We start from the raw sequence: 17,942 nt of genomic DNA, 5'->3' as shown, positions 1-17,942 counted from the left end.
GTTGAACAGTCCACAAGTCGTCAAATAAAGCGCGCGCATCCATAATAAAATGTGCTTCACACGGCTCTGGGGGGTGAATAAAGGCCTCCTGTAGCGAATCCATGCGTTTTTGTAAGATAAATATCCATATTTCAAATGTAGTAAACACTTTTCTCTCACTTCCGGTATCTGTCATTCGCAGAAGCCGTTCCGACGCATGATGCAGGACGTATGCGCAGCGTGCGCGCCTCTGAGATATGCTAGTCTCGCGAGTTTGTTTATAGGAGCAAAGGAAGCAAAGTTTCTTTGCTTTAGTAAAGGAAAACCAGTCTCCTCTTGTTTTATATCGAAATCCTCCTGTCTGGGAGACACGTTTGGGAACCACTGGTGTATACTTAACACTGCTCTTGCCTCACAGTTAGAGGAAAGAGTAAAGTGAAGGCTCATACTGCAGATTGAAAGACCATAAATGTACAAAAGTTTAGGTTCCGTGAGACTTTTTCTTTTTTTTAAAGAGATTAATACCGTTCCCCTTCAAGGGAACTCCACACTGCGTACCCTAGGGGACACTTTGGGGAATGCCATCATCATGACCGGTGTCTGAAGCATGTGTGAATACATTTCCAAATTAATTGGACCACACAGCCCATAACGTCATCAGCGGGGTGCCCAGGAGTATAAGAGGGCACCTGTAATGCAAATCATCAGCTTTTTTGTCTTCAGGAGCCGTTTGTTCGTTCAGCGTGTGTGAAGCACTATTGAGAGTAAGAAGTTGAGCGACCGTTTTAGGACATGTGTGCCTCCATGTCCAAGATTTCTGACACCTGAGGACACACATGACCTTTGCGTTATGTGTCTCGGCGAAGAGCACACTCGTTCAGTGCTCAAAGGCACTAAATGCACTCATTGTGATAAATTTGTGATGAGGAAGCTCTGTTTTCGTCTGTACCTGTTCTCGCAGGATGTGGGAGAGGCATCTGCTTCTTGCTGCTGCCGAGGCACGGTGGAAACTCGCGTCGTGAGGTTTGCAGGTTGAGCTCGCGGAGAAGCTCGAAAAGGGACTGGATCTCTCTAGATCTTCGATAGCAAGCACGAGCAATAGCAGATCCCGCAGATAGCATTTTGCTGGCATCATCCAGTCATGAGAGTGAGGAAGTGGAAGTGGTTGGTGACCACGAGGAGAGTGTGAGCACTGAGTAATCTCAACCTGCCAGCCCCACATATGGGGAAATATTGGACATTATAGCTCGCTTTGCAAAGAGGCTCAATCTGGTCAAGGAGCTAGAAAAGCAAAAACCTGCTTGCGGCAGACTGGACGAGCGTTATTTGTCCAGCCAAAATCATCCATCCCCCAAGAGATTTCCCTTTCTCCCCGATCTCCATGCCGAGCTTGAGATTTCGGGGTGAATCCATATTCAGCTTGGCTGCATCCTTTCCAACACGCAGATTATGCTAATGCCCTGTGGAAGAAACACTCGTGGGCTATCTCTCCCAGAGCGAGTCATCCTCATTGAAGGCTCCTGTCTTGCCATCCAGGCCACTTCAGACCACCTCGTGTCTGAATGGCAGGGCGTATGTGGCAGCGGGTCACAATTGGGAGGCTTTGCACACTATGGCGGTGCTTCAAGCCTACTAGGCAGACCTGCTTAGGGATTTGGATCAAGGTAAGAGTTTGCCTTCTGAGGTGGTCAAAGATGTAGGCAGTCCTCCTATATATGTGTGGGCGGTCTCCCCTGATTTCAAGGTATTTTAAAGCAGGCGGTCCCCTGATTCTCTCCATATTTGGGGCTGTCTCCCCTGCATTAGGGTTTCAAGCAGACGGCCCATTGTTTTTAGATACATAACTGCTTGGGGACAGTTGTGTTCATAACTTTGCTGAATGGGATGTACCTCCTTATATTATATTGGCTGGGTTTCCCCATTACCCCCAAGTTGTTTAGCCATTATTTAGGTGCTCTCTCACCAGGTGGTCAGGCATGTACCGAGGTGTGGCGTAGTGGGTATTTTGTTCCCCAAAGTGTCCCCTAGGGCATGCAGTGTGGAGTTCCCTTGAAGGGGAACGTCTCAGGTTACGCATGTAACCACGATTTCTATTTCATAGTTTTTCCATGGTGTATCATGGTTTCCATGTATCATGGAATGTATCAAGTTTTCACAAATTATTAATCAGCACAACAGTTTTCAACATTGATAATAATAAGAAATGTTTCTTGAGCACCAAATCAACATATTGATGATTTCTGAATGATCATGTGACACTGAAGACAATGGAAAGTAAGCTGAAAATTAAGCTTTTCCATCACAGGAATAAATTACATTTAATTAAAAAATGTTAAAATAGAAAGCAGTTCTGTTAAATTGTAACATTTCACAATATATGAATATAAAGCCAAGTAAATCTATGAACATATCAGTAATCAAGGGAAGACTGTCAAACCACCGCTTTTTCATTGTGGAAGAACCCATACCAACTGTGATGGAGAAGCCAATTAAAAGTCTGGGACGCTGGTATGATGCGACCCTTAAGGACACAGAACAAGCCTTGAGAGAATTGACAAGTCTGTGCTTCCTGGCAGATAAAAGCTCTGGCGCTTTCAGTTTGGTCTCCTACCACGGCTCTTATGTCCTTTGACCATCTATAAGATCCCAATCTCAAAAGTGGAAAAAATGGAAAGGCTGATTAGCTCTTTTGTTAAAAAGTGGTTAGGTCTCCCTAGATGCATGAGCAGCATAGGGCTGTATGGAAAAGGCATCCTAGAGCTTCCGGTGTCCAGCCTGGTAGAGGAGTACAAGTGCTCAAAAGTACGGCTGGGAATGACACTGATGGAATCCCGAGACCCTTGCATAGCCCAAATAGCTTCTCCCCTGATTTCAAGGTATTTTAAAGCAGGCGGTCCCCTGATTCTCTCCATATTTGGGGCTGTCTCCCCTGCATTAGGGTTTCAAGCAGACGGCCCATTGTTTTTAGATACATAACTGCTTGGGGACAGTTGTGTTCATAACTTTGCTGAATGGGATGTACCTCCTTATATTATATTGGCTGGGTTTCCCCATTACCCCCAAGTTGTTTAGCCATTATTTAGGTGCTCTCTCACCAGGTGGTCAGGCATGTACCGAGGTGTGGCGTAGTGGGTATTTTGTTCCCCAAAGTGTCCCCTAGGGCATGCAGTGTGGAGTTCCCTTGAAGGGGAACGTCTCAGGTTACGCATGTAACCACGATTTCTATTTCATAGTTTTTCCATGGTGTATCATGGTTTCCATGTATCATGGAATGTATCAAGTTTTCACAAATTATTAATCAGCACAACAGTTTTCAACATTGATAATAATAAGAAATGTTTCTTGAGCACCAAATCAATATATTGATGATTTCTGAATGATCATGTGACACTGAAGACAATGGAAAGTAAGCTGAAAATTAAGCTTTTTCATCACAGGAATAAATTACATTTAATTAAAAAATGTTAAAATAGAAAGCAGTTCTGTTAAATTGTAACATTTCACAATATATGAATATAAAGCCAAGTAAATCTATGAACATATCAGTAATCAAGGGAAGACTGTCAAACCACCGCTTTTTCATTGTGGAAGAACCCATACCAACTGTGATGGAGAAGCCAATTAAAAGTCTGGGACGCTGGTATGATGCGACCCTTAAGGACACAGAACAAGCCTTGAGAGAATTGACAAGTCTGTGCTTCCTGGCAGATAAAAGCTCTGGCGCTTTCAGTTTGGTCTCCTACCACGGCTCTTATGTCCTTTGACCATCTATAAGATCCCAATCTCAAAAGTGGAAAAAATGGAAAGGCTGATTAGCTCTTTTGTTAAAAAGTGGTTAGGTCTCCCTAGATGCATGAGCAGCATAGGGCTGTATGGAAAAGGCATCCTAGAGCTTCCGGTGTCCAGCCTGGTAGAGGAGTACAAGTGCTCAAAAGTACGGCTGGGAATGACACTGATGGAATCCCGAGACCCTTGCATAGCCCAAATAGCTCTGGCCCTTAAAACTGGAAGGACATGGACTCCAGCTGCAGCAGTACAACAGGCTAAGTCAGCTCTGAGGCATCGAGACATCGTTGGCCATGTACAGCAAGGGAGAGGAGATTTTGGCCTTGGAGAGAGTAGACCATTCTGGCACAAGACAACCTCATCTCAGCGGAGGTGCGCCAGCAAGAGCAAGCAATGTGATGTACAAAAGTGATCTCCCAAGTAAAGCAAGGGCAGTGGATGAGATGGGAAGGAGTTGAGAGGCGAAAACTCTCTTGGAAGGAACTGTGGGGCATGGAAACATTCCAAATCAGCTTCCTTCTACGAGCCACTTATGATATCCTGCCTTCACCAGTGAACCTTAACCAACTGTTCAGAGAAGATCCTACGTGCCCCCTTTGTCCATCCTCAGCAAACCTGAAACACATCTTGGCTGTTGGCTGTAAGGTAAGCCTGATGCAAGTATTCTAAGCTGGCAGTTGATGCAAAGCAACTTGGCTGGAAAACAAAGGTTTGTCCAGTTAAAGTTGGCTGCAGGGGCTTCGTAGGGAGATCTGGCATCAAACTGTTTAAGGAACTAGGAATCCGAGGCCAATCCCAATGTCAAGCTGTCAAGGCCCTTTCCAGTGCCGCTGAACAAGCGAGTCGATGTCTATGGATTAAGAGGAGGGAAGCCGTCTGGACCTGGGACACCAGTTGTTGCTGATGAGCCCTATGGAGGTGTTGTGGGCTGATATCATCGAAACACCAAGGAAGGGGGATGCCCATCTGATGACCCCAATGAAGCTGAGACCTCCTTCCCTCTATACCTTCTCCCCTCCACCCCTGGTACCACCACTCAAAATGATCTACACTGTTCCCCACTTATCTCAGGCAAGTGCAATAGTAATACAGGATAGTACCACCTAGTCCTAAAATGCAACAGCAAATTGAATATCGGATCTGACCCCGAACTTTTGAATGGTAGTATATAAAGATTATGTAATTGGTTAGACACTGCTGTGATGATGTTATTGCTAATGAATGAGGAATCAAGTATTTTTGCATTGAAAATTGTGTTGATATTAGATATTTTAATGCTGCCACACAGCTTGATTAATTATTACCAGTAATGCACATTTGCAAGTATCAGTAATCTACGACTCATGGCATGGGTATATAATGATCCCAAGATGTGGGCAGAGAGAGACTTGGGCTATAAAGTAGAGAATATGTTGTGCCTGAAGAAGGCTTCCACTAGCAGTGCATTAGCTCCAGTGCGGTCAGGAGCAATGGCTGATGGTACATTACGCACTCAAGAGACCTGTGCCATGGCTACTTTTGTTGGTAGAGTTGCCAATAACATACACAGGTATTTGAGCAAGGCTTGTGACTGTGTCCAACGTATGTGTCATTTAGCACTATTGTGCAAATTTGGTTGCCTATATTACAGCAACCAGTTTTGCTGTCATAATGAGAATGACCTCTGGTGGTGAACTACCTTTGACCCACAGCACTTGAAGAGCTACTTAGACATGTTTAGAGAAAGTGTCTTTCACAGTTCTCACATTTGAACTAATTCTTTAGACCCAGATTCAATGAGAAAAAAAACATTTTGTTGCCAGGCAACACAAGCTGTTGCAATGGATTTTCAAAGTCACTAAAACAGACCCTGTGCAGGCATTGTGTGTGTGTGTGTGTGTGTGTGTGTGTGTGTGTGTGTGTGTGTGTGTGTGTGTGCGTGAGAGAGAGAGAGAGAGAGAGAGAGATAAACTGCAAGGTTTTTAAAGAAAGTTTTAAACACTTACTTTGCTTTACAATACAATGCAACTATAACAATACACTTTTATTTCACAACTATAGCTACATGCTCTGTGTCTCTTACTGCTTATTTCTTTATTGGGACATACAAATGTATTTGTGTGTGTCTATATATATATATATATATATATATATATATAGACACACACAATATTTTTAGGGCAGTGGTATTTCATATAAAATCTATTTTTATTATAATACACTGTGATGTCAACGCTGAATTTTCTGCAGCCATTACTCCAGTCTTCAGTGTCACATGATCCTTCAGAAATCATTCTAATATGATGATTTGCTGATCAAGAAACATTTCTTATTATTATCAGCGTTGAAAACAATTGTGACATGGAAACAGTGCTACATTCTTTGACGATTAAAAAAGTTTGTAATGTATTTATATATACATACTGTATAAACATGTATTTCAACATATAAGTAATTATACATTTTATGTTAATTAATTAAATTTTGAATAATGAATACTTTGAAATGGAGTTCAATATTTTTTCAAAAGAAATACCACTGAACTAATGGAACTGCTATGTCCAAAGTTTTAGCCTTTAGTCCTAAATCAAAGCTCTATGTTTGAAAACATATGAGCGTCACCATAGAGATGTTCTAGGAGAACACTGACATTGTTTTTAAGTGTCATCAAAGGTCTGCCACAGTGGCACTATATTGCAGCTGCAATACAAACTTTTGCACTTTTGGTGCAAGCCTCACCCTTTCTCCTCAGTGACAGCAGGGATGTGGTATGATCACAGACGGGATTTTTCCCTGAATCCCATTCTCAAAGCTGCTTAATCAGATGATCCGTTTGGTCCACCACAATGGCAGAAGACTGAACAAAAGATAGAGAGAGAGAAAAAGAGACTTAATGTCTGACAATTAAGAAAAATGGGGGCAAAAACAAAAGTGTTGCGTTTATAATTTTGTTCAGTGTAGAAAACGTGACAAAAGAAGAAAAAATAAAACAACTGACCCGCATAATGAAATAAATCAACCACTGAAATGGTTTCATATTGTAGCACTGATGGTAAATACTGTAAGACGCAGACTTATGTTTGCTCCTATGAAGTAAACAAGTACATTCAACATTTGTTCATTTTTCATGTACTCAACATAGATCAGCATTACACTCCAGCTTTTCAGCATAAAAAGGCCTTTCTGTCCACTGATGTAATCTATTAAATTAGTGCTGAGCTCAAATTAGAAAGAATTTTGTTTTGCAAAGTTTGACATATATACTCCAGATATCGCTTCAAAGGTGATTTGAGAGAGTTTGGATGAGATATTTCACACTATTCTGTCATCATGTTGGTGATTCGTTCAGATCATGCTGTTCTCCCATGGTCTTGATTTTTGCCACGTGATGGATACATATCGACCCGATAGCGCTGAGTTCTGAGCAGCTGGTATTAGATTACATTCTTTCACTGTCCTGGGAAATGCAAGGAGTTATATTTAGACATACAGAGGTGGTCATCTAGTTTGCCTGTGCAGATCATCATCATGGAGGTGGATAACAAGGTCACATGACTACCAGTGACCAGACACTATTTCTGCTCTGAGAGATCCATCTGCAACATATCAGGAGCAGTTTTGTATCTTTCAGGCACAGCTGAATGAATAGGTTACTGCATTTATGCCAGCATGAATGATGACAAAACCATTGCATTTGTACTTTCATGAACTTTTTGCATCAAATCTCTCCTTGTGACAGGAATCTAAGTAAACCAATCCAATCTGATTGCGGGTTTATAAGAAAATATAAAGTCGCAGTTCAGAATTGTGAAATATAAACTCACAATTGCAAGAAAAAAAGTCAGAAGTCACAATTACCTATTTTTTCAGGTAAGAAAACTGCAGAAACTGCTTTCATCGAGTGATTCCATGGCTTTTTAACATCATAATGTATCGGACTAGCATGCTTGAATCCTTTTTATTCAGTTCAGAGTGGTGCAGTGGCTCAGACTGCACAAGCTCACTGAGGGATTTAACTTAATAAAAATATAAAGGACTACACAACATTTGCCTTGTTCATGTTGGATTAGCCAACAAGAAATACATCTATGATGAAAAACCAAATTTCCTTCTGTACTGTGCCCCAGTGTGATTTTATTAAGCTCTTATCAAGATACCGTTTTTGCTATTTATGGAACTGCTTGTATAACATAGAAAGAGAAGGATTATTCATTAAGGTTTATCTTTCATGTACTGCATGCATCATAACAATCTAATTATGTGGTTCTTTTTTTAATTTCACTGTTGCATATCCAGAGGCTGCACATCAGCTTCACAGAGATGGTCCACACAAAGAGGATCCATATTAGATTACAGCAAACATATATTTATACACTCATGTCAGACTGAAATTATTATTTGATGAATATGACAGGCTCTGTGAGCATGAGGAGTGTTGCCACTCATGAGGAAGTCATGCAGTGCAGCTTGCGCATTTTGATATTAAAATAGTTGAATTATTAAACTTGCTAAAAGTAAAACTTAAATAAATATAAAGTTGTATAGAATTATATAAAAACCAAAAATTAATAAAATTAAAAATATACAAATAAAAGCAAATTCAAAATATTGGTAGATAATAGTATAATTACTAAAATAACACTGCTAGGAATCTATAGTTTGGATGTAGACCGTGTATGACAGTAGTTTTGGCTGGCGTGTAAGTGTGTGTTGTGGCTTGCATGCATATGCTGTGGCAGGATTAAGGGAAGAGGTTGTTTAATAGTTTTATGAAGCTGTGCGCTGATGCTGGATTTGAGCATTAACAATTTAATCTTCCAGTATATGAATCTCATTTATTATGGGTGGCTAGAGAAAACAGGCCAAACTGAAAAAGCTTTCTTCTTGTGGAATCAATTTCTCGTCATTCCTCTCACCCACTTGTTATTATAACCCCCCCCCCTCTCTCCCTCTCCCCTCGTGCCTTCTTCTCCCCATCCGCTTGGCTACTCTTCTTGTTAAGGGTGTCCCAATCTGTCTGAGCACCGAGTGCCCATCCCACTCTCAAAGGAGCTGCACACACACTCTGGCAAACACACTTACCACACTGGCAGTCAGAGCACACACAGCTCCATTCACCAGTTATAAGACAAGAGCCACTTCCAGTTAAAGGACATAAAGCCCAGATCCGAGCTCCAGTATGGATGCGCTGAAGAAGGGATTCTCCATGGCTAAGGAGGGAGTGGTGGCCGCTGCCGAAAAAACCAAGGCAGGGGTGGAGGAGGCAGCTGCCAAAACCAAAGAAGGGGTCATGTATGTAGGTATGTACAAATTCAACTGAGGGGAGAAAACTGAGAGAATTAAAGTAAGAAAAGGCTTTTTGTATATCTAAATTTTTCATTATATTTCTTCCTTTTTTCTTCAGTAAAGTGTAGTGGAAATATAAAGTCATTTAAAATGGTATGGTGTGCCATTTGCATAATTAAAAACAATGCCAATTACAAATTTACAACCCAATTGTAATTACAAAAGCATATTTAAAGGCAATTTTTTTGACAATTTAAATCTTTAATATAATTTAATGTAATATAATTCATTATGTAAACAAAAACAAAATATCACTTTCAGTTTTAGATAACTGAATTATTAGCCAATGATGATAAGAGTCCTGCAAATGAAAACCAGGGCAATTAAGATAAATGTAGGGCATGAGTCCATTATTACATGTGACTGCTGTGCTTCGTCACTACAAGCAAGTGAACAACAGCAAGCGTTCAAAGCCTTAGATTCAGCTGAAAACAACACTGCTAAATAACTTACATGGTAAATAGTACCATGGTTATTTACTCCTGAGCGGTAGCTTTCTACACGTTTCTACTGTCAGTAATGGGTGGAGAATGAGGAGGGAGATAGAAAAAGATAAAGAAAGACAGAAGGGAAAGGACAAGAAGAAGAAAGGAAGCACTTTGTGTTTTCAATTTCAACTTCAGGATGCAATCAACCGATGAGCTGTCAGTGGCAGATACATTATGAAGAGAAAAGCCTGATTGAACTCCATTTATATTGCATATTAAACGAATTTGTAAACTATATGATACAGTAGTTAACATTGTTGACGTCGACATTGTAGTCTGATAACAGTACATAAGTATGCCTAAATATGCTGAACATCTTATTTTTACATTGTAACTGCTATATTGTAGGACTAATTACATTGACTAATTACATTGACATGCAATATGGGTAACAATTAACAGTACAGTAAGGTTACTGTAAAATATTGCATCTTGTACATGACTTTTGGCACAAGCATTGTGTGTAATACATCATTTCTTCCTGGTTATGCTACTATGCTGACAGGAGCACACAGTACTGTAATCCCATTCCCTTCCGGTCCACTTCACATCCCGGTCCACAGAGACCAGGGTCTGCCCGGGTCAATACACAATCTTTAATGATTGTAATGGCTCTCAGTGTGTGTACACACCAGTAACAGGAGCCTGTCACTGTCTGCTTTCAGCGTTTAAGAGCATAACTTGTCCTCCACATCAGAGAAAGGAAAGAACAATGTGCTTGCTATTACAAGGAGCTTTGACTTATGTTGGCGAGGAGGAGAAGGACGTGTGTGTGTGTGTGTGTGTGTGTGTGTGAGACAGGATGTGTGTTTGTGTGTGTTACAGCTAGAGGTACTAGCTTCCCTCTGCACCACACAGACGATCTACTTTAATCAGAGAAATCTCAAGCCTCTCAAAGAAAAGCGAGGTCACTTTGCACTGAACTGTGACAAATTGCCAACACATACACACCTCCCTTGCCACCCTAGAGACTCAAATACTGCATACACATAGACATCTACATATATACAGTACATACAATTTATTTTTTAGTTTTAGTTTAACTAAACTAAATGAAAATTAGAAATTAAATAAAATGTGAGCTGAAATAAAAATGGAAATAATATTAAGTTTACTTTTAAATTTTGTTTACGTTATTTAATTTAATGTTTATTTTATTTCAAGTAATGATTTTTTTATTGTTTTAGTTTTAGTTAACAATAATGACTGTTTAGTAGGACAAGGTCTGAGACCCCATTGAAAATCAGTGGTTCAAAATCAAAATTTTGGGGTAAAGTTTTAGGGTTACTTTTTTTTTTTACGTTATAATGTAGAATTAATAAAAAAAATATTTGAGATTTTGCACTACTGATCATGTGACTCTTTGTAAAGACAGTCAAATGATCTTCCATTGAAGATGCTGTTTGGATCATGCTGGAGACCATGATCATCAGGTTTGAGCTCATGATGCTCGAGTGCTGCTATCAATATAGCAAAAGAGCGACAAACCAAATACTAAAAAAATTTGAAATACATGTTAATGTTTCACTCATATTATGATTATGATACTGCATAACAAACAAAAATATAACAAAAATTATAATACATTAAAAAAAATCCAGATGAATTTAACTACTAGTGGTCTCAGAAGTTTGGACTCCTGCTGTAGACCAGGCTGAGCTCACATAAAACTGTCACTTTAATTTCTGTTGCATTATATAACACCAATTTCATCACAGAACTGTGTGAGCACAGTCCAGCTTAATTATTTTTAATACCTAATTCCATTAAGTCTCTTATGGATCAGAAATTAAAGCATTGGGATTGTACTAGAGAGAGAGAGGTGATGTAATTCAGATTTAAGAATAGAATACAAATGAAGATACATGGCATTAAATTGTGCCCTGTATAAGTACAACTTTTAAATATAAATCCTGCTAGCATTTACATTATTATATATTAGCATTATTATCTGAAAAAGTGCTGTGCCATCTTTGTGTGACACGATTAAGAAACAATATCTCAATAATATCTAATATCTTCCTCTATAATCTATGCTCAACTATATTTAGTATATCACAGTCTCCTCCTCTTAATCGCAGCAGCAAGCTGCAGCAGTAGAGACGTTTTATGCTTCGTCACATAATCAGAGATGCTGTGGAAGTGACATCATATTGCAGCAGTGGTCAGGTGACAGCAATACTCTCAATCTTTATTGATTATATTATTAATAATATAAGATTGCAGGCTTGTGTTTGTGTTGCAAGCAGAGACTAAGCCCTGAAGGATGTGCATGTCTTGATAGTAAATCAGCTCTTTGTCCAGAACAACAAGGACAATGTCGCGTCTCTCTTGAGGGATGTATTTGTTGTGTTGTCCCAGCACATGCTGGGAAGGAGGAGCGACTTTCACAGACACGTTGCTGTGGGCTCAAAGGTTCTGGGAAAGAAACAGAGCTTAAGCTTGTTCTACGGGCCATTTGTGCAACGCAGATTCTGTACAAGAGATGCCAGGGCCTTTCAGAGGCCGAAGTGGGATTTTCCACTGTTAACATGTATGAAGCGTCTCAGTAGAAAGGATGTCTCTCAATCTGTAATGCTTAATAGCATTTAGTGATGCCAGTCAGCATTTACTTGCCATGATTTTGTAGAGTCTCTTGGGTACTGGAGAAAGCTGGATCCTTTAGCTGAACTGCCAGAGGAGACTTTGCACAGCAGACTAAGTGTATGGATCCCAGGACAGAACAGGAGCCAGAGCTGAAAGCAATCAATCAAGGATCAGACATCTGTCTAAAAATCAGATGAAATTAGGTACAAGGTTGTGAAAATGTCTGAGAGCTTTAAGGGATAGTTCACCTCAATAGGAAGATTCTGTCATTATTTACATAATTTGCTCATTCCAAACCTGTATGAATTGCATTCTTCTGCAGAACACAAAAGAAGGTAGTTTGAAGAAATGTCTCTGTATTTGTTGTACGTGTTGCTTTAGACTTTTATTGTACGGAAAAAAATCTTCTTTTGTGTTCCAAAGAAAAAGTAATTTTTAGTTGAGCTAATACTTTAGTGTTATTACTTCGCAATAAATGTTTCTTTTTATTTTTCTGACAGGCGCAAAGACAAAGGAAGGTGTTGTGACAAGTGTAAACACAGGTAAAAGAATTAATAGAAACAGGTCTTAACTAAACAAAACACTCAACATGTCATTTTCCTAAATACCCTAATCTATGGAAAGTCTCAAATCAAAATATAAGGACACTTCTTTTATCTGTCCTAGTTGCCCACAAAACAACTGAGCAGGCGAATCTTGTGAGTGAGACTGCCGTGGCTGGAGCCAATCAGGCGTCAGAAAAGGCGGTGGAGGGGCTGGAAAGTGTGGTCGCATCCACTGGCCTCGTCAAACCGGTAAGGATTCAATTTGCACAAGGCCAATAATTGGTCAAATTAACCGGACAAAGTGTGTAAAAATTAAAACATTGGTGTTCAGTTGCATTGGTGTCTTTTGGTGCACTGTATTGTTATTTGGTCTTATCATTCAGTAAAACTGCAAATTGCTTAAAGGGATAGTTCACCCAAAAATGAAAATGACCCCATGATTTACTCACCCTCAAGCCATTTTAGGTGTATATGACTTTCTTCTTTCAGACGAATACAATCAGAGTTATATTTAAAAATGTCCTGGCTCTTCCAAGCATTATAATGGCAGTGAATGGTGGTCAAGATTGTTAAGCAAAATAAAGTGCATCCATCCATCATAAAATGTACTCCACACGGCTCTGGGGGGTTAATAAAGGCCTTCTGAAGTGAATCAATGTGTTTGTGTAAGAAAAATATCCATATTTAAAACTTTATAAACCTTAATCTTTAGCTTCCGCTAACTATCATAGGCATGTTCACGAGAGAGAGGCATTCCAGCAGATGATGTAGGATGTAGACATAGCGTAAGCTCTGGTGAGAAATGACGAATGTGGAAGTGCAGAGGTAGTATTAGAAGTACAAAGCGAGGATTTGTACATAAAAATGTCGGAGGATTTCGATATAAGCCAAGAGGAGTGTCACAGAACTGCCCTCTGTTCCCAGTGTTCCCCTTGCTTAACCCCTTTGTATAAAGACATGAACACGCACTTGGGTTTTTAAAAACTCTTTATTTACCTTTGTTTGTCAGTGAGGTGGATAGATGGATTACATACACACACCTCTACACACACCTACAACTAGACCGTTGTGTTTCAGACTGGCCACCTGAACACTAAACCAGTGGACATTTAAACTTTTCTTATAAACTGTTGACTATCACCTGGATCAGCATACATGGTGGCGGCCATATTGAACTGATTTACTTAACAGTGCAAGGGCAGACTTTCTTGTTGCATGTGGCTGCCTTGAACCAGTTACCTAATGAGGTAATACTGGGGCAAGATCTCCCCATTCTCTGTGATTTGGAGTCCCAAGTTCAGTCCTGTTATGCGGTAACCTGGGCCCAGAGTGCTAGAGCAGTCTTCAATAAGTTGCCATTTGCTGATGTTGACACTGAGGGGGCTGTGAGAAAAGACAAATTTCAAAAGGAAAGGCGTAAGCTTAAGTTTGAAGGTAGTGTGGAGAGTAGGCAGGTTGAGGAGCTGCCTTTGCCAGAAGGGCCACTTAATATGACTATCCCTGAGGACATAGCTGAACTGCAGAAAAAAAGATCCTACTTTGCAGGACTGGTTCCAGAACGTGTCTGAAGTAGATGGGGTTAGATGGGGTTGTCTCTTGTTTAATGGAGGAAAAGTACATCCTGAAGAAAGGTATACACTTTCAGGTGAAAGGTAGTTGGTAGTGGCATTGGTAGTTCCGGAATCAATGCGCCATACCGTTATGATTCTGGGACATTCTGTTCCATTGGCTGGACACTTAGGCAAGCATAAGACATTAGCCAGGATTGCAAGTCGGTTTAGTTGGCCTAAGATATATATGGATGTAACAGAGTTCATTCGTACCTGTACAGACTGTCAGATGACATCTGGAAGGAGAGTTGCACCCGCACATTTGTTACCATTGCCAGTCATTGACACACCCTTCAGCCGCCTGGGAATGGATGTAGTGGGGCCCCTAGAAAAAAGTAAGAATGGGAACAGGCACATTTTAGTAATCTGTGATTATGCCACCAAGTACCCAGAAGCCTTTCTCCTTAGAAACATAAAATCTAGAAAAGTAGCCAACTGCCTTGTACAGCTGTTTTCCAGGGTGGGGCTTCCCCGTGAAATTTTAACAGATCAGGGTACTAACGCCACATCCTTGCAGTTAAAACAGGTGTACCAACTGTTGGGGATTAGGGCTATTAAGACCACACCTTACCACCCCCAGAATGATGGTTTGGTCGGACGCTTCAACCAAACCCCAAAAAGCATGCTGCACAAGTTTGTTTCCAAGTCAGGGTCCGACTGGGAACAATGGTTACCTTATCTGTTGTTTGCTTACAGAGAGGTGCTGCGGGCTTCCACAGGTTTCTCCCCATTTGAACTGTTATATGGCCGGCAGGTGAGAGGTCCTTTGGACCTGCTTTAGGAACAGTGGGAGGAACCCAAGGATGGTACTTGCAGTGTGGTCCAATACATGATCCAAATGAGAGAGCATCTGGAAGAGATGACATCATTGGCCCAGGAGAACATCAAAAAAAGCCCAGCAAACTCAGAAAGTTTGGTATGATAAGAGGGCAAGGGAGAGATCATTTGATCCAGGCCAAAAGGTGCTGCTATTGCTGCCCACCAATGAGAATAAGTTGCTAGCTAAGTGGCATGGACCCTAAGAGGTAGTGCGGAAAACTGGCAGTGTCACCTATGAGATCTCCATGCCAGAGCAGGGGAAGAAAAAGCAAATCTTCCATATTAATTTGTTGAAAGAGTTCTACCCCAGGGCTGAGTCGGAGGCTGCACGACTCTTTGTTCGTGTGGTCGAGGAGGAAGAGGAAACAACAGATAAGCATTTTCCAACCAGCTGCACCAAATAAGCAGTATCCCATCTAGAGCAACCCCAAAGAGAAGCAGCTGTTAGATCCCGAGCGGTTTCAGGAGAAACCTGGGCGTACTAACCTGGTGACGTCATCCTTAGAAGGCAACTCCAGTCTGCCAGAAGAGTTTTCGGATCCCTGAACGCCTGGTAACGGTGCTTAAAGATGAACTAGACATTAGGCTCTCCATGGGTGTTATTGCACCCTCCCTTAGAGAGTGGTGTAGCCCCATTGTCCTAGTCCCGAAAAAGGATGGCACCCTTAGATTTTGCATTGACTTCATCGAACAGCTTTTCTAAGGTAGACCTCTATCCGATGCCAAAAATTGATAAGTTGGTGGAAAGACTGGGCAGAACCAAATACCTATCCACTGTGGGCTTATGCAAGGGGTACTGGCAGTTTTTTTTTAATTGCCAGCGCCAAAGAACTGACAGCTTTCAAAACCCCTTTTGGGCTATACCATTTCTGGGTTATGCTGTTTGGCCTGCAGGGGGTGCCAGCGACTTTCCAACGATTAATGGATCAGATCCTGCAAAGCACCAGGGAGTTTGCTGCAGCCTATCTGGACGATGTGGTCAGTGAGACCTGGGAAGACCATTGTCAACGTCTGAGGCAAGTCCTAGGGAGAATTAAGGCAGCAGGTCTTACCATCAACTGAAGAAATGTACAATAGACAAGAGAGATATCAGCTACTTGGGATTTGTGATTGGAGGAGGAATCATCTACCCACAGCTGGAGAAAATAGATGACATCCGAAGTTACCGTCCTCCTACCACTAAGAAACAGGTGAGATATTTCCTGGTCTTGTTGGGATGGCAGATTTATACCTAACTTTTCTGCCAGGGCCTCTGTGCTTACAGATCTCACTAGAGCCACAGTTCCCAACAAGGTGGTCTGGACGGAGCAACGTGAACGAGCTTTCCAGGACTTACGAGAGGCAGTGTTTGGAGACTCTGTTCTGCTGAGCCCGGATTTCCAGAAACTGTTAATCCTGCAGACGGATGCTTTTGGAGTTGGGTTGGGGGCGGTGTTAATGCAGAAAGTGGATGGAGACTGCAGACCAGTGGCATTCTTGAGCCGGAAACTGTTCCCTCGAGAAACACTACGCCTACGTCCTACGTCATCCGCTTGAACACCACTCTCTGGTGAACAAGCGTATGACAGTTAGCGGAAGTTAGAAATTACAGTTTATAAAGTTTTAAACAAATATATTTTTCCTACACAAATGAATCCCCCCCTCCCCCATTTTTCGCAGTTCCTTTCATTAGAGTTCCAAAATTGTTTTTATTCATTTAAAATCTCATGAAGAAATAAGCCATAACCATGCGACCATTACCAGTCGATGTGCAGCAACAAAATAATTCATGAACATCTGAAATCTTCCAGAGAGTAATAATAACAAAATGAAATGAAAATGAACAGTGATAAAGAATCGTCCACAGCTGAGATGTGTTGATGTGTTTCTGCCTCCAGGGGGAGCTGACGAAGCAAGAGGGAGATGTAGAGCAGCCTACAGACGCTGGACAGTAGGTTAGAGAGCAGATGATGAGCTTTTCTTGAGTTGGGATTTTCTATTATGCAAATATTTACAGCAAAATAGCAAAACCTTTAAAAAATCTCTTATAATAATAATATAGTATATTCTCTGAAAGTAATTCACAATTTTGCTTCTCAATTACATTTATACAGATTAAGCACTAGTAAGAGATAAAGAACTATTAACTAGTAGTTTTGAAATGTAATGTGTTTTGAATGTAAGTGAATTTAGAAAAACTTTCTTTGCAGACATTTAAAAAGCTGTGTTCTTTATTTAGCATATTTTTTATGTATTCATTTATTTATTTACTTTGTGTCTGACTCAGTACATGTGATAATATTATTACTGAAAATGCACATATGCACAGTTTTTTTTATAAAATCATTTTGTGACTTTCTTCAAACACTGAACAAAATCCAATAATTATTTAATTATCTTTGAATGAACTTATTCACGGCAGTCATTTGACAATAAGATCTCAAGTGTCCTATGACATTCAGTAGTTCATGTAGTTTACAGTCTTACCATACAGATTTTATGTCTACAGTCCATTACAACACAGCACATGTGCTTCAAAACAGTGCACAAACAGGCTTTAAAACATAGCTCAGTGTTTGATGTGTAGCAAGTTATCCAGTTGTTTCTAAAATTATATTTTCCAAATTTTGAAGAATCATCTACACAGTATGTCCACTGAACCAACATAACCTTCCTTCTGTTTCGTTTCAGGGAGATGTCACACTGAACGCCCCTGTGATGCTCTGGTTCTTGACTAAGAAGAGAGAGTTCATTAGCTGCTGCGGGCCATGGCTGAATATTATCATACTAAACCTCTGATGGATGCTGAATAATATTCAACTTCA

General features: G+C 40.6%; 2 protein-coding genes across 3 annotated transcripts in view; one reads left to right on the top strand and one right to left on the bottom strand.

The window, feature by feature from the left end:
- The window catches only part of LOC107743562 (multimerin-2-like), a 32,400-nt gene extending 20,506 nt beyond the window's left edge, over window positions 1-11,894 (bottom strand). Inside the window, exon 1 of the mRNA XM_016556840.1 lies at window positions 11,889-11,894. The gene's annotated coding sequence lies outside the window, so the exon portion shown is untranslated. The remainder of the gene's footprint in view (window positions 1-11,888) is intronic.
- Window positions 8,747-17,942, top strand: LOC107743564 (synuclein-like). 2 transcript variants are annotated; one of them, XM_016556844.1, is made up of 5 exons: window positions 8,747-9,044; window positions 12,665-12,706; window positions 12,831-12,958; window positions 17,016-17,068; window positions 17,809-17,942. In XM_016556844.1, the coding sequence occupies exons 1-5, from the start codon at window positions 8,924-8,926 to the stop codon at window positions 17,822-17,824; spliced, it is 360 nt and encodes a 119-aa protein (XP_016412330.1). In that variant the 5' UTR covers window positions 8,747-8,923; the 3' UTR covers window positions 17,825-17,942. The 2 variants fall into 2 exon arrangements, with proteins under 2 accessions (XP_016412330.1, XP_016412331.1); XM_016556845.1 differs by having other exon boundaries at window positions 8,753-9,044; window positions 17,016-17,072.

Source organism: Sinocyclocheilus rhinocerous, unplaced genomic scaffold, assembly GCF_001515625.1.
Source record: "Sinocyclocheilus rhinocerous isolate Xijiao unplaced genomic scaffold, SAMN03320098_v1.1 scaffold677, whole genome shotgun sequence".
Lineage (NCBI taxonomy): Eukaryota > Metazoa > Chordata > Actinopteri > Cypriniformes > Cyprinidae > Sinocyclocheilus > Sinocyclocheilus rhinocerous.
This window is presented reverse-complemented; position numbering and strand designations above follow the sequence as displayed.

Coding starts and splice junctions, on each gene's coding strand:
- LOC107743564 (XM_016556844.1), top strand. CDS start 8,924: ATGGATGCGCTGAAGAAGGGATTCTCCATGGCTAAGGAGGGAGTGGTG. Junction 12,707..12,830: donor TGTGACAAGTGTAAACACAG/GTAAAAGAATTA, acceptor TATCTGTCCTAG/TTGCCCACAAAACAACTGAG. Junction 12,959..17,015: donor CCACTGGCCTCGTCAAACCG/GTAAGGATTCAA, acceptor TTCTGCCTCCAG/GGGGAGCTGACGAAGCAAGA.